This window comes from Photinus pyralis, unplaced genomic scaffold (assembly GCF_008802855.1).
Source record: "Photinus pyralis isolate 1611_PpyrPB1 unplaced genomic scaffold, Ppyr1.3 Ppyr1.4_LG4, whole genome shotgun sequence".
In the NCBI taxonomy this organism is placed as follows: Eukaryota; Metazoa; Arthropoda; class Insecta; order Coleoptera; family Lampyridae; genus Photinus; species Photinus pyralis.
Window position 1 is genome coordinate 37,633,459 of NW_022170511.1, and position 17,835 is coordinate 37,651,293.

General features: G+C 34.1%; 1 protein-coding gene across 7 annotated transcripts in view; it reads left to right on the forward strand.

The window, feature by feature from the left end:
• LOC116169925 (cell adhesion molecule 2-like) overlaps nt 1-17,835 on the forward strand; it is a 216,968-nt gene that overhangs the window by 65,718 nt on the left and 133,415 nt on the right. Inside the window, exon 1 of one of the 7 annotated variants that reach the window (XM_031486138.1) lies at nt 17,521-17,548. The exons of the other annotated variants lie outside the window; for them this stretch is intronic. Within the exon in view, the coding sequence (XP_031341998.1) occupies nt 17,536-17,548 (13 nt within the window). The 5' untranslated portion in view covers nt 17,521-17,535. Of the gene's footprint in view, nt 1-17,520; nt 17,549-17,835 lie in introns of those variants that run through there. 7 annotated transcript variants of the gene reach the window in all.

Here is a 17,835-nt window from a genome sequence, read left to right on the forward strand (position 1 = left end):
GTAGCAAATTTTGAGAAATTTAAAGCAATGAAAGAGCAAAAGGAAGATGTTGACTTATAACATGGACCGCGACCAACCTCTTCCATATCACTTATGACACATGCTTGAATTTACTTGCCTTCACTTTGCATGGTCTAACGATCAATCGATATTTGCATTGAAATAAAAGTTAGACAAAGAGCAAGTGCAATTCTGAAAACTGACAGCGACTGACACCCGTTTATCCGAGTATAAAGCTCGAGTTTATACATTAATGGTACGAGAATATCGAAAGATCCTCAGTATTACCATCACTTTTTTAACGACAATTTAATTTAACCTTGCAAAATACATACAGTCAACAAAAATGCATCAAATTCATGTCTTGGGAATTGAGATAATGCTCTTAGTCTTTTTCCCAAATAATGCTCTTGCTGTATTTCACAACGATTTTGGTGCATGAATAACGATTTTGTCGTTTTGATCAAAATACATATGGTCGACAAAACTGGATCAAATTCGTGTCTTGGGCGTTGAGATAAAGCTCTTAGTCTTTTTCCCAGCGACTTTGGTACATGAATAATGATTTTGACAGGCTCTCATCAAAGTACATGATATCGCCAAACATGCATCAAATTCATGTCTTGGGCATTGAGATCCTCTTAGTCTTTTTCCCAACGATCTTGGTGCACGAATAATGATTTTGATACGCTTTGATCAAAATACATGTGGCCCGCAAAAATTGATCATATTCATGTTTTGGTTTTGTTCCCAAAGATCCCGCACGTTTTGAAAAGTTTACACTAAGAGGTTGAAGTATTTCTGTATATACATAAGATCCTGTATTGCCTAATTCAAATGCTTCTTCGCAAATAATATTCTAAATTCGACAGTTTCATTTAAAATGCATATAGGCCAAATATTATCAAGAAAGGTGAGTAATCGGTCTAGAGGTTGTTGAATATAGGAAATACCAGTTTCAGATGACAAAGGCAAGCGAATATTAAATTTGTTTGTTATCAGTGAAGCAGTGACCGCGTTTCGAGATGGATTGTATCGCTTTCGTTTATTTCTAACCGTCTAATTTTCGCAAATTTAGTTAATTATAGTGCTTTGAAGTATTTAGTGTGGTTTGGTGACGGTCCATTGGAGCGATTGTCCCCTTGTTCAACCATTGAAAAAGGTAAGGACCCATTTTATTTACACAAAAATTCTAATTCCAAAATAAAAGGTAAACATTTGCCTTTCAGTTACACAAAAATTACGAAACCTCCCATTCTTAATGTTGTACAGGCATCCCCTGGCTAAGTTTAGTTTTCCGACTAAACATTAGAGTTCTAGAAGTGTTAATTGTTGGTCAAAGTTAGGCCTTGATTATTGTAAACCAAAATTTGGAAACTAAACTTTTCCTAGCTAAATTTAAAATATTTTAAATATTAGAATGGGAAGCATCTGAACGTATAATCAAAGGTGGCTTACATTCTAATATTTTTAATCACTAATTAACCTTAATCATCGTGTGTGAAATCGAGCACTAGACTGATAATTATTTAATGATCATATGGATACCTTCCCATGTGGAATATTTCGAAAAATTTCGAGCCACTCTGTAATTCGGGTTTAAGTATTGGAAATCGCATTCGGGACATCCTGTACGTAACATTATTCAAAAGCTCCACATTAGTAGCTACGTATCAAAATAGATCCAACATCAATTTGCAACAGATTAATTATAGCATTTAATGTGGAGCAGTAATTAAACTTTCGTTAGATTGAAATGGTAGCTTGATGGACATCTCTTTTCACAACGTGCGCAAAAGGGTAATTGTATAACGAACCGGGTAAAAATGCAAATGAAATGCAGTAAAACGAATGGTCATCACATTAACACTTAGAACATGCAAGTAACGCTTTCAGAAGTAAAATTTCCGGAATTTGCGGAAATAATCGCGTTTTCAATACAAAAGGAGGGCAACGTAAAGCGTGCTGCCAAAATACTAATGAATTGAAGCACTTTCCAAATAAATTGTGTAAGTTTCGATTAAATTTCATTCAAGTACAATAGTGCGGTCGAAAATAATTAATAATCCTTTATCAATTATACATCAAACAAAACGTATTGTAAATTTTCACTATGGCCCAGCTATGCAGCATTGATTAATATTGTTTACCGTTTACATATTTGGTGGAAATACATTTCATACCTTAAATTATATAAATATCTATGAGGTCGAATCGATAATTATATTTGCATATCACACAATGAGCTGTGATAATAATTAACTGAGCTAGTTAAAAGGATATTTCTTCCAAAGGCGTCGAGAGGTTCATTAAAATTGTATATAGGGGAAGAACGAACACTCTTAAATTAGGTAAGCTTACATTGCACTAATTGTTTAATTTGTATGCAATATTTACACTAACGGTATACGTGCCACTAAATAAATGTTAGTTCAGCAAACATCTCAAAACGCTCCTACTTCAAATTACATTAGGGACTGTGTTTTTTTGGCGTGTGTCGAATGGGACAGAAATTTAAAATTAAGAGTAGAAACTGTGAAGTTTGTAGATAATTAACTAAGTCTCTAATTAAGTAATGACAAGGGAAAGGATTTGGAAATCTGGAGCCCAATCCTGATTGGTAACTCAAACGGGTTCCAGGTTCTCTTACAAGAAAATCCAAAACAGGGCTGTTTGTTAATAGTTAAATAGAACTGAACAGAAAGTATAACAGCGCACGAAGATATCCGAGGTGCGTCGTACGTCAAAGGAGATAATAAGTATCTAATATTACGTATTAGGGAGTTTGTACAGTTGAAAGAATACTTTCAAGGGTCCTTAAACCTAAAGACGTATGATCATGAGGAATAATCTAACCTTGAACAGGAAACGCCTTTAAGTCACATCGAAGAACTAGAAGAAGAAATACGAGAGCAAATGTAAAATAACAAAGGTGCTGGATAAAACAGAAAGTATAAAATATGGCGGCAAGGAAGTAATGTGGAAAATATATGATTTAGTCGACCAACATTGGAAGCAGGAAAAGATGCCAGAAAATTGGGTGAATTATGCCACCTCCTGCAAAAAAATGAAAGAAGTGCTCATGACTTTCAAAATCAAAGAAATGATATACAGGGTGGCACAACGAAAACGAAACAGACTGAATAACTAGTTTTTGGAAAAAAACCAAAAACAGTCAATTTTGGTTACCTAAAAATATGCACCCTCCAAGCGGGGTTGCCACTCAATAATTTTAAATTGAACGTTGGGTCCAGTTACAAGTCATTGGAAAGGACTCTTCATTTCCTACACGCCTATGGTTGAGCGACTATTTTGAAAGACACTTGACCGTAGGGCTCAGGTGAATACAACAAACTATGTTTTTACCATCAGCCCCTAAAAATCGAGGTAAAAACCAAGGTAAATATTGGCATCTGGCACACCAGATAATCCATCAGTTGCTCATAATTTCTTTGGCATTTGTGGCTCAAAATTTTTTAGGGTTATAATTGTAAGCCTACCCCGGTTCTGCTTTCTGATAACTCCAACCGGCTGGACAGAGATTAAAATTCGGAATAATTTAAGACTGTTTAATGAAGAAAAAGTTATAACAAATTTTATATGTTATGCAACTTGGGAACTGTCTACAATAAGGAAACTTCGCTAAACAAGGACCCAGTCAATTCCTTGATATACATAAATAGAATTGATAGGTAACCCCGAAGTACCTAACCTAAAAATATCAATGAATTAAATTTTTTTAAGATAATTTCAAAACAGTGTCGTAAAATGGTGAGGATCGCCTCATTTAATTTAATAGAAGTTCGGAGTTTGTGCGGAAGGAATTCAACATCAACTCTTGATTTAATTAAAGATGTAAAAACTTTTTGTGACGTTCACTGCAAACGTTATAAATATGAAGTTAAAACTTTATTACTACGGTACATCACCATATTTCATATCCTCTTGAAGATATACGAATTCTAACTTACAATGTCGTTTTCGCAACGAACCTCACTAGCAGGCCTACAAATTTCGTATAGGACGATTTACATAAACCGCGAATGTATAAAAAATTTGCAGAATTAATGAGTCGTGGAAATGACAGTTCCTTCAATCGGAAGTGTTGTGAAATATTTTTCGAAGTGCTTTAATTTTGAACAAGCTTTCCGGTATCAATTTTGGAAATACCTACAGTTAATTCTAAATTGCATTATACCCCAATTTTGTTGCTTGCGGCGGCGGAAACGAAATTTCAATTTTTTCCCCCGATTAATTGCAATTTAGAAAAGGTGCATTAGTCGAACGAAACGTTCCCCACTTACTTTGAGTAAATAAACTAGGAGCTTGCAAACGGAAAAGTGGAAAAGTGGAAATGGAGCTTACTTTTTCTTGTTTCCTTACTAAAGCACTTTACACTAGCAAACTTGAATTTAATCAAGTTGAAATCAAAGATAACTTCGAAAGTAAGCGGATAGTATTCTCTCATTGAACAAATACGCTGAATTGTTTTCTCTAAAATCGTGTAATATTACCCTAGGACGAATCGCTTTCGACAAGTTGAGCCCCTCTGACATTTTAGACCGGATCTGGGGTTCACAAGAAGTTCTGCATTTCGATCAGACATTCCAAAATCCATTTGACGTTAACTTTAAGGAATTTCAAATTTTCCACCCCCAACCCTCTCTTTGTCGCGCGCGCTTTGTTTTGCGAAATTTTTTCCATCTATGTGCCACCCTGATTACGGTCTATGCAAATTCAACCCCGACTTGACTCGTAGTAACTACGTGACGAAACCCCCCACCTTTTTCTTCATATCACTTTAAAATAAATTGCAGTTATAAATTCTTCTCCAGACGCTTTTATATTTTTCTTGCCACTGTAAATTACCGGTAAGCGTTTTAATACCTCGGGAAAATTTATATGTTTGAATTTTTTTAGATTGAGTTATGCATTTTTACTTCTGTTTAAAATGTGTGGAGATTAATTGATGTGTGAAAGGTATTTGGTATCGCGAACATTGATTAATTGATAATTTTGGGAGGAGTTCCCTGTGTAATTTTACGTTCGGTACTTGACAGTTATAATGTATACAAAATCGTTAAATATACGTACAAACCTACTTCAAACTTCTAATTGTATGCTCAATATTTCCCAAACAGATGCTTGAATTCATTTGGAAATAGGTACACCATTTTCACTTATTGCACTCTGAAATAAAGTGATTAATTATTATAGTTTACATTTAACATCGAGAATTCTATTTCACGACAAACTTCTACGTCTTTCATTAAAATTATAACACTTACCTAGAAACTTGGGTTATATTATTCCGGAACAATTGAAAAGTAACTTGCAGAAGGAAGTCGGCGAATCGGTGCTGAAAGTTTCTAGGCCCTTGCTGCGAAAGTTTGAATTTGGTAAATGACCGCTGGTTTTGAATTAACTTAAACTTTAATTGCACTTAACGAAATTGGCCCAATTTGACATTTATCGATTACCCACACTACAATTTTTAAGTGTGGGTTTTAACGTGGGTTAAGCCTTTAAAAAAGAAACGCAAATTTAATACAGCATACATAACGAATTGATCTCAACAACTGATAGATCTAAATTTGCTTTACAAAAAAATCAAAGATCCTCGTTTCAGAACCCTATAATGTCGAAAAGAAGAAATATAAAGCTTATCTGAAGAACTACAGCATCTTTAAGCGAGGATGCAGGATGCTATACTAAACTCAAGCAATACACCCAAATCGATTTGGAAGCAGGTTAACAAAAAAATACCAAATGCCCTGTAAAACTACCAATAAGTAACGTTTACGAAAATTGCTACTTATTTCCGACAGATCCCATGGAAATTCTAAGAATAGAAAATAAATTACCTTTCAAATACTCCATAAGCTGAGATGGAATTCCTTCAATAGGGATAAAAAATGTCGCAACTAATATTGCGATTCCCCTGGCTCACATAATAAATGAATGTCTACAAACAGGAACATTTCCTCATCAACTTAAAAGAGCTAAAGTCTAAGAGTCACAAAAAAGGCAACAAAGATATAATAGAAAACTATCGATCTATATCCCTGTTGCCAGTTTTCTCAAAAATCACATCTCAAAAGTCTACGTCTCTACGATATACAGTAGATGTCACAAATAAAAATATGCCAGCTGTTACCTTTTTAAATGCAACTCAAACTTGGGACGTTTTGATTATATATGATGTCCATTAAAGTAGATACCGAGTCTTGTCGGCATTGGGAAGAGTATTAGAATGCTTAGACTTAACACAATTTTGCAAGTTTTTAAGCAATAGAGCTAATCTTTTAGAGTCTATGCAAACCATTAAAATTTAAAATGAATAACAAACAAAAAAGTTTCATAATAGTTTCAGATAAAACACCAAATTGTCCAATGTGTAAACAAAATTATTTTTTCTCTCTTTGTTTGTGAAACATTCCATCAATTACCTCGCATTACAAAACCAAAAGAAAGTGAAGTGTGCTTTAACTGCTTACGGCCAGGTCATATTAATAAAAATTGTAAACAATTGGAAATATTGCATGCAAAGGCATTGTTACACATACCTCTACCACTGTCAGAAGGTGCTACTACTTCTACCCATAATGCTGCCTTAAGCACCACACAGTTTAGTTCTCAATCGCATGTATTGCTTTCCACTGAAAAAAATACGCTATTATATTCGCTATGGCTGTCTGGCTGGCTGTCCGGCTGAGATCTCGTCAATTACAATAGCTGGAGACTTCAAATTTCTACTAAAAACTTTCTGCTATAGTGTAGATGTGCCGGCTCTAGTCTATTTTGAGTTAGATTACTCATGAAATAAGATAATTTTAAACTTCGCTAATAAAATACTTATCGGTATCGTTAAAAATGCGCTTCATCATTCATATGCTGATTTACAACTTGTTTACATAAAAACCCACGTTCGGGCCTAAACACCTTAAGTAAAACCGAAAGTAACCACTTGACATGCATTAAATAGCTGAATTATCCCTTAAATGAGAGACTGAAATTCTAAAGTTGCTTAGTAACACGTTTTCTAAATGAATGACGCAGAAAGAAGGACATATCTAACCAACACTCAAATTTTCTGCGTGTTTCCCACGCAAAAACGACAATTAATTAGGGTTGTCTTTAAGAGAAAAAGCGTGGTTTTAGTGGCGTGGATTTACGTCCGTTTTTGATGCATATGGCTTACGTATACTCGTATCATCCCTTCTAAGGTATTAGACGCGACAAAATAGTAAATTTGTTTTTTTATCATTGGACCACAACCTAAATGCAGTTATTACAAAATGTTAATCCTCTTAAAAGCTTTTGCGAATTATTATCATAAAGCACATGTACATACTTTAAAAAAATGAGGGGGATTAATGGACTGCTTTATAATATTTTAATAGACGGAAAATTACGTAAATGTAAATTCAACCACCGACAGAATTTAATATTTAAATCAGAGCTCGTATTTACGATTTTTTGCTTTACAAAGTTGGACTCGTTTTTTAATCGATTCAACTGTACATACGCCGTTTTTATCTCTGTTGCTTATTTTATCAGCTATATAGTTTATAGCAAACGTCCAGAATAATCCATAAGGATGTAAACTCAATTTTCATTCAAAGGACTGAGACCTGATAGGTTTATGATCTCACGGAATAATATTCGCGGAACTTTGATCAATACTGTCCAAATTCTAACTTCCGGTTGACAAATTTGTGAAATGGGACGTGTGTATTGAGAACGAACGAGAACAAAATGTGAGTATTTCCGTGCTTTTCTGATGGTACGTTTTCGATTAAAGTTAGGATACAACCCTCTATACGATTAACAAAAGGTAAACAGTCACCCCTATTTGCATTGTTACGTCAATATACATGGGAATCCTTGGGGTGTTTACTTTGCGTTTACTTCATAACGCCAATACGTGTATAAATAAAGTACACTTCTGTTTGTGGTAACAGACGAACTATGGAATTATTTGATTTATCTACTCAAGTGACATGTACGGTAAATTTACATTTGGCACAACAGGTGTCAGGCTCTTATGGTTTTTGAATTATTCGACTTATTAAAATAGACTCGAACTTCGTACCTGTTCTGGATGTCGTAAAATTAATCCTGTGTTCCTGCGTTGAAAACTTCCCAAATAATAGATAGGTAATCTCGAAAATTAAAACTTTTTTAATTAGTCGTGCGACCTGCTGCTATTCTAAAAATCTGGAATTGATATCAAAATTCAAAATAATTAAGCGCACATCCAGTGACACCCGGCCGACTCTAAGCTACCGGTATTTATCCTCACTCACCTGGAGTTTCGGGTCAATCGTAAAAGGTCTGAAATAACGAAACAAACCCCACCACCTTGCAGGGTCGTTTTTAAATTTACCATTGAAAACAAAACCTGCTAATAATGGCTTATTAATTTGCCCTCTTCTTCTCTGGCAAGAGAGATTTCGGTGGTGATAAAATCAATTTAAATATTCCTACAGGAACGATTGCAAAACTGATACATTTACTACTTAAATTACTTGCGTTATCGGCGGTTAAGGCAAACAATTAAACAAAAATGAAAAATACACAAAACTTACTTCTCGTCTCAGAAGTAAATAAGTAAATTCAAATATTCTTTAGTAACGAAGCGGCCAACTTACAAGCTTCTAGATACCGGGTGTTCAGCAAAGCTGGTTGACTTCACAAATATACGGTGTGGTAATAACTTATTTCAGGGCAAAAAACTGGTGCTTCGTTACACCTCTAAGACATTAACATTAATACATACCTAATGATATTCGTATTTTTAGTTTACGTTACTCTACTTGTACCATAATTGACATTTTCCTTTACTGTTTCACATTGTATTTTCAAAGCTCCATGGATAATAATCCACGAGGTGGATACCTACCTTTAAATTTAAAAAGAATTGCACCGTTTCGCACTCTCGCAAACATGTCATTTACAGATCTTTCAGAATTTCTTTGTTAAAAGCTTTTTAGAATATTTTTAGATAGTTTTTAAAAGATCCCTTCTGCGAGATTATACCAAAATCCTTAATGGGAAGTATAGGATTCCGTCAAGGTTCTGTAGAAATTCTTCAGAAATTTCCGGAGTATTTTTCAGAAGATATTCAAGCCTATTTTGGGGGTTTCTTAATGCGTTCCACAGATTCCTTGTATTTATCAGAGATTTTCCAGACATTCTTCAGTAATAAACTGGGATTCTCCAAACCATCTGCAATAATTCTATGGGATATCTCTACAGGTGAATATTCTTTTTAAAATGTTATTTATTAATGGCAAACTTTTTAGAGGAGATATTTTTTATAAATTCTTGGCAGATTCTTCTGGGGTACTTCAGGAGTTATTTGTTTTTCAGAGATTAATCAAGGTTTTTTCAAATATTCTTCATATATTCTTCAAATACTATTCAAGAATATTTTAGAGCCTCCTCTGAGAGAGAGAACTTTCTAACGCTTTCTAAATCTTCATCAACAGTATTTTTTTCAAATTGATTCATGACATTACTCAGATATTCAAGAGTCACCAAGGGATCCCCAAGAAATTTTGAAGGATACTTTCCATATTTCTAAATTATTTACAATAGTTTTACAGGGCGATTCATCCGTTTTTCAAATATTCTTCGAGGATCACCTCGAGGTTGTTCGAAGTCCTTGAGAATTTTTCTGTTCTATGGTGTAGAGGTTAAGGATCTGCCATAAACTAAATGAAGAATCTATTATGAAAATAAGCATTTTGTAAATAATACTTATAAGAAGTTTTATGAGAATAGATATCTGCAAATGTGAAAAGATCCTCTGAAAAATCTTTGGAGAAATACCTTGAATAGTTTCTGAAAGCACTTGATAAGTATTTCGAGGATTTCTATAGAATTAACATAAAAAAAGGACTCGAAGAATCTGTGAAGAATGTTTTATAATTGGAAATTATTTGAGCACTTGAGAAATACCTGAAGAACTTTTTAGAAGAGTAAGCGGAAAATACCTTTAGTTCAATCAAGAATTTCTGGAGAGTTTTCGAAAAATATACCTATTTAAAAGATTAGACTATCACTAAAGATTTTTGGAAGGTTGTTAGAGCTCGTATATAATTCTTGAGTGATAGTCCAGAAAATCTAGGAGTTTCTTCAGATATTTTTAGTCGATCTTTTTTTGGAATTTCCTTGGACAGCATTTAAAACCTTTCATAGATTATTGAATATTCTTCAGAAAATTTGGAGATATTCCTTAGAAGATTTTTAGACGGTCTTTCTTCATGAAAAATTATTCGGATGCTATTTAGGAACTACAGACTCTTTGCTTATGAAATCTTTCCAAAATTTTTACAGTTACTTTAGACAGATACTCTCGAAATAATTGGAAGTTCTTCCAACATTTTTTAAGAGAATCTTTTCTCAAACTTTTGGTATTTGGGTGAGAAGTAGGGGATTTGCGAAAGATTTTACGAATATTCTCTATGCAAAAATGTTGTTTGATATGCCGGCGGGCTTGGTCTACTGAGTTAGATTCTTTGCTACGAGAAGAGAATCCCAGTTTTTCATAGATACGTTAGAGGTTCATTTCTCAAAAATTGTTTAGAGATCCTCTGACGTCGGTAAAAAAATTTGAAGAGAATTTCTGGAACATTTTTGAATATTTCATGGCGATTCTCTAGAAGTAATCTAAAGATTTCCCACTGAATCAATAAAAAATCTTTGAAGAATAGAAAAGTTTTGACACATTCGAAGATTCTTTGAGAGATATTAAATTACGGATACCCGCAAAAGTGTGTAAAAGTCTGAAAGAAATCTCTAAAAATCTTTGAAGAGCCTTTGAAAGCATTTGAATTCCTGGAGATTATTTAAAACCAAAAACACTCACTTTAACAACCCATTACGAATTCTTCAGACACTACTAAAGATTCTCTAGAGATTTCCCAAACGTTGTTAGATTAAATCAAATTAGAGATATAGATAGGAAAATTAAAGAAAATGTTTGTTGATCCTTGAATTCTCATTTAGAGCATCTAGGAGCTTTTTCAGAGATTTTGAGTCGATTTTTCTCGTTTAACGCTGTCCATACGTTCTTGGGAGTGTACTCAAAAATTTACCATAATTTTCTAAATACTTTTCTGACAACAAAAAGAGTACTTACAAAAGTACCATATTAGAAATTCATCAAAAATTTGCAGTATACCGTTCAATGATACCTTAAAAAGATTCCTCAGAGACTGTTTGCAGATTTGCGGATTTGTTGCAGATATTTAGGCATCCTTCAAATGTGTTTAAAATGTTTGTTTAATATTCTTTCGAAAATTTGCGAGAGAATATTCGGAGATTCTCGGAATTCTGATATGATCTTTCACTGGTGTCTACTGGAAGATTTCTGGAGATCATTTTACAGATAATCTGCAGCAAAAATGCATCTTGAGTTACTGGGTTAGAATCTTTTGTACGACCAGGGGCCTAATTCATAAAGTTACTATGCCACTTTTTTCTGCGCAGTTTTCAGATAATATTTAGGTTCACAAAGGCTATTTAGACACTTGATAACACTCAAATATTTTATGAAACAGATAATCATTTTTGCAGTTCAAAGTGACAAGTTGCAAAGTTGCTTTCTGAAATAGGCCCCAGGATGATCCAATTTTCGAATTAACACAATGTTAGATGGCGATGTCGGTACCCGAACTTCGCGGTCCACGGACACTTCTTCTAAGGCCTGTGAGAAAGTATGGCAATAAAAAATTTCCTTCTACCCTACCAAAAAAAATTACATACAATTAAATTAATATGGGTAAACGAAGGGGCCACATTAGGTGTACTAGAGTACAGAACATCAATATAGAATTAAATAATTACACGTACCGGATTAAATGAAATTCAATTTAGTGTAAAAGGTGGACTTAATTGAAAGTAACCAAATCTCTGGGAATGTCACCCCCCTTCATTCATGTCGGCATTTCTTGCATTGTATATAAATTTCATAATATTGCGGTGACGAAACAGGAGTTTGATATGTTGAATATGAATGCCGCATCCAAAGGGGCAAAATTATAATTGTCGTAGGGCATTTGGTAAAGCGCCTTTTGTGCTTTAGTTTATTTAGGTGGTAGAGTATTATATTAAATTGTAAGAGGAAAGTGCCCCTTTCGCGCAACAAAATCGATTTAGAACCTTATTTTTTCTAACAGCGTTTTAATTGTGATTGTAAAGGTTCCCTGTGTGACAGCGAGAAATAAATGAACAACAAAATACGTTGTGACATCGATGGCTTTTCAATTATAGGAGTGGTGTTTCCTAACGACCGCGTCGTAATGAAAGCTTCCGAAAAATTGCCTTGTGCCTTTTTAAAGCGGTACAATTGTGCAACCCCCATAAAGTTAAGCGGGAGCGCGTTGATTTTATTCATAAAACTTGATAATTAAAATCCCCGTAATATTTCGAACGATATTACACACGTTGACGACTTTCAAAGGCCTAAGATTATGGGCAATCGTGAAAAGGAAATGCTCTCTAAATTAGGTATTACAAAGTGAAACAGAGTTTAACAGGATACCTTAATATATGGGGAAGGTAGTTAAAGTTTCAGAACACGATTATCATACTCCTACCTACTCTAATTCGACAATGCGGAAAATAGCACGTTTTAGCTACAACTGAAAGAGTTGGATTGTATTTTCGCTTCTCTAAAGCCGGTAGAAAATAATAAGAATCGATTTTCTTAATTGGAACAAACCGGCCCGAGGACTAAAATACGACAACAAACTGTTTGCGTTTTTCTGCTTTAAATCTTCTTAATGAGGGAATATTTTCTTAAATCCGGTAAAAAACCAGCTTAGCACACTTGCCATGAGTTACAATGTCACAAGCTTTACAAAACCAGCATTGAATAATAGCAAGGCAAGGATTATACTGACTTGTCGGGAGTATACGAGTCTTTACGTCATGTAAATTTGTTGCGCCTATAATTTAGAGCCGCTGTTTAGCATATTTCGTACATTTTGGCTGCCCTATTACGGTCTCTTTATATTTTACCATTTTTCCCCTACCTTTATTAAGAGTGATTTAGCAATTATTGTGACATTGTTGCATTAAATCGAGAATAATTACCGCTAAAAGCAGGGCGGAAGTAGATATGATACCGAAAGAGTTATCTCAGCCACCTACATATTTTACGAAGGGACATTCTGATCAATAGAAACCTGTACACATTTTCAACATTTTTGGGATTCTCAGATTTAAACTTTCTGCAATTTCTAGGCTATTTTAGAATATAAAAATTATGAATTACGAGAGAATTAGAATATTTAAATTTCGATTGTAAAAAAAGCTTATTCCATGTGGGCTTTGTTTTAAGAGCATTCCTATAAATGCGAATTAATACTTTCCTTAAACTAGTTCCGTAGAATGTCTCTTTCTCATGCTTGTACTTAAAGAGTTCATCATTGTAATGGACCTTACCTATTAAAATGGGCTGAAACCTCTTTTTAGTGTTTTCGATCTCAACTTTACTTTGGATTTGAATTTTTTTCTAATTGGAATAATTAATTCCCTGCCAGCAGTAGATGAAATGATGTTGTGGCGGTAGCGATGTGGTCGTGTGAGGTAACTAGGCGACGATAGAGTAACTCGGAGGGAGAATAACAAGCAGCAATTTTAGTAATAGTAGAGACGCAGACTATGAAAAAGTGCTCAATAAAAGAAGTTGGGTCATCCTCTCTCCTAAAAAGCAATCGCCAGTTTTAATCGATTCTATGACCATTAGGGAGCATTACTAAAGGTGGTGACCACTCTAGATGCGTGGGGCGTCATGACGTTTTGAAGTCATAAAGATGACGGCTTTATTAAAATTCAATTTTTAAGAAAACCACTCGACGAGTTTTGATTTTTTATTATAAAGGTTCTTCAATTTGCTTTAAAAACGGAGATTTACTCAAAATAATTCGCATTTCAAGATTTCATTTAGAAAATGGTAGTTCACCGAGTACAAATATCCCAATAAACTGGGAAAAAAAGATCTGACCAAGAAAAAACCAGCCAACAAATTATAAACTTTATAGCAAAATTAGTTTTCTGTACTTACATTTTTTAGATGAATCCTAACTGGTCGCTTGTATGGAAACGTGAAATTTCAATTTTAATCTTTTTTTAAAAACAAAAGTGACTACAAAACGGTTGGAAGGGTGGTCACTTTGCGAATTCTGCTCCAGATCTTCGAAATGATCCTTTTTTCTTGGTGGTTAATTATCATCTATAAAAATGAAGGATTGGACTTATTTAATTGTTAATTTGTCGATTCAAATCCTGCCTTACGAATCAAATGAATGTTATGGTTCATTGCCTGCGAATGTAATCCAATAGTACCAACTAAAAAGATGAAGTACGATTCAAACTTTATGGCTCGATGGATTTCCTTCCTAAATCCATAAAGTTTCAAAGACGTTCTAAACTTCGATAAAATCTAGAGGCAAATTTACAGCTACCGTTACACCAACAGCCTATATACATCTGCGTAAAGGTGGGTGTGGTCGCTTGCTATTTTGTAATTGTATTACTTTAAAAAATTTGCCCTTAGCACTTTGATTGTTATCACGGGGTTCTAAAAGTGCAGTAAGTAATTTTTAGGAAATATTAGTTCTTATCAAGGGGAATGCATTGCCGACATTAATTTCAGCCCTGTGCGTAATATACAAATCAGATGTTACGTTGTTACCTGGTTGATAGGGAATCCGGAGGGTGCCAAAGGTTAAAAAATAAAATAAATAAATAAATCTCTGCGATTAATTGAAATGCCGTTTTTGTTAGTGGTATTTTATAAAAGGTATTCCGTCCACCCGTGCCAGTATTTTTACTTACTGAAAAGCGAGATCTGGAAGGAAATTTTACAAGAAAAAAGAGGATTTCCCTTTACGTGGTAGTTTTTCCGCCCGTTTCTTCACCTGTTCCTTGTCTAGATCGAGAAGGTAGAGAGATCGCCATTTAAAACCTTTACCAACTTATTTCTGCGGGTTCAATGATCAGTATCATTGAATATGAGGCGGACCAACGATGTTTGGTGGAGGAAGTGGAAGTAAACAGTTCTAAGGTTTAGATCTTCTACAGTATTTCTAATTACTAACGCTATTTATTAATTCTACATACTAACCACATGATTTATTATACAGGATGTTCATTTGGAAACTTCTCACCACGGTTTTATCGAAAACCACTGATTAAAGGAAACAAACGCCGAGACACGTCAAAAGATTTGTTAAGGGGGACAACTTTTTAACTAAAAACTACTTCACTCCCTTTCGCCCTCAGTTCCCCAGGGCCATTGCCTAGACCACCACTTATGACCCAAAGTGGCCTTTGCTATAACTGGTTACTCGGAGTCTCTTTTCTATAACCCCGGTTTTTTTGTTCTTTTTCACACATTTTCAAAAGAAATTCCCCTTATGTGATGGTCTCGTTAGTCCCTGCTTCCGAAGAAGCGTTTCATATTAATCCCCCGCTTTTTGTCTTTTCTTTCCTTCCGAAAATATAAGCTCTAAATCTGCTTTAATATTTACGAAAATCTTACCTTTAATCTCTCCCTATCCCTTAAACCCCTACTACTAAATCACACACTATAATTAAAAATCTTTCTACAGTAGTGCTAGTAGAAATGGCAATTACTAGCGTATTTAAAACGCATTTTAATTAATCGACTGAAGCAGACTTGACTTCGTAAGTTGTACGTGACAAGATAATAAAATTTTAACGGAAGCCACCCCTAGTATCGGTCAAATACCAAAAAAATTAAATTAAACGCGTTCCCGTTAAGAAGTTAAATGTAAGTTGTGCCATAAAATTATATTTGCATTAAGGGGATCGTTCGCATTGATAATATAATTTTCCTTCACCGTTCAAATTTAAATTAAACGCACGTCCAAAAGAATTTTCAAAATGATAATAGAAAATCAATGGAATTATTCACTTTATTTGAATACGAAATTTAGAAGGGTATTTTTCCTTTCTTTCACTAACGCGATGTGACATATATTTTTTATAGTAGTATAATGGCGAACGAAAACTGAGTTTTTCCGTAAAGAGGACCTGTTCAATTTCGGAATATAATAGAGTTCTTTTATGTCAGTGTAGAATATTTTGAAACTGTTATAGAAAATATGTATTCTTCGCGTCTTTACCGGAGTTTCAAGATCTGAATTCTTATAGTGATGTGAAAGCAATCGATCCAGAAATTAAAATGTTTCCATTTCTTATTGTGTTGTACGTATTCACAGAGGACACTCAAAAAGAATATCTGCAAATTTCTGGTTTTCAGCTGAATCATTATTGACCCACATTTACAATACAAGTAAAGCATTCCATTTTAAGTTTCCTATGTTTTTGTATGGCTTATTATTGACTCTCTATTTTGCAGACGCATGACGTACACTATGGGCTGAAAAAATTGATGTGTCGATACCGCATAAAAATAAAGTAGTTTTAATCCAATTCCCTAAGGTATTAGCGGCAACAGGTCTAAAGAAATAAATAAGGACTCTTCATTAGCTGGATGTTGGTAGTTTTTTCCAGATATGGTCAAAGCAGGACAAACATTTTTGTCAGAAGACGTAAAAGGGGTTGTCTCTTGTTTCTTCCTGATTTTAATTTGATATACTCTTTTGAATTTTTAGTAATAATAAGGCTCAGTGTTTGGAGTCTTTGTGCCGTTACTAAAGCCAATAGGGTGGCCAACTTTTTAGAAATTTTTCCAAGGATAAATCCTTGTGAGATTCAAGATCACACAAAAATTTTAAATCGTGCACGCTAGGGAAGGGTTGCGCCATAATGGATGTGGGGTTCTGTTAATAGAGTTGTAGTTCAGTAATTCAGTTGTAAAATAATCAATTCTAATATTATTAAGGGTTTAAAAATTGGGAACCAAGGTTGTCCATTCCAATATGGGACTACTAAAACTCCTTTTGCTCTGTCAATTTTAATCTTTTACAACACCCTCGAAATAATTTCATTTCACGCCGAATGCGATCTAATCGTGCGATATTTTGCTGACTTCTAACTGTATCCGAATAACACTAAGTGAGAAGACGATTTATGATCTAAATATCAGACATCTCGGCTCAAAAGGTTTCCGAAAGCCATTAAGAAACAATGTTCCATAGAAATAAAATCACACAAAGAACATTTCCCCTACGGTATGTGTAATTTATCTTTGAATTTCCATTAATCGTATTAGGCAAATAAATTACACCCCACTAGAGTTTGATACATGGTCAAATTACTTAAACATCTAAAAAAACTCTAAAAACTTGAACTGGAAAAAATGGCACCGGACAATCCTTAATGGAGGGAATTTGGGAATATTTTCTTAGAGACAAACTCTCCGGAAATTTTCCAATTGAGAATATTTTGAGGACGAAAATTTCGGGAACAACTTTAACTTATATGCTATTACTTAAACCCTGGTTATGATCGAATTAAATTATTGCCAGCTTGTTATTAATAAGTAATTTTTGTTACAGGTGAGTCTGATGTTAATTTCTCATAGATGGAATGAGTGAAGGGGGTAAGTTTTGTGTATTGTTATTGTTTTATTATTGTTGCTGTACGTATACAGATGGGGAGCATATTTTTACATCCATTACATATGCCCCACTATCTTTCTTTTTTTTTTTTTGATGCGATGAATTTATAATGTGCTATGGAAGTAGATGTTATCAAAGAAGTTACATTTAAGATACAAGTAAGAGGCAGAGTAATAATAATAAGATTGAAGTTAATGGCCATTTTCAATAATACAGCAATTTTTGAACGGTATTATGCACTAAATACGAGAAGGTAGTAACTTCATTT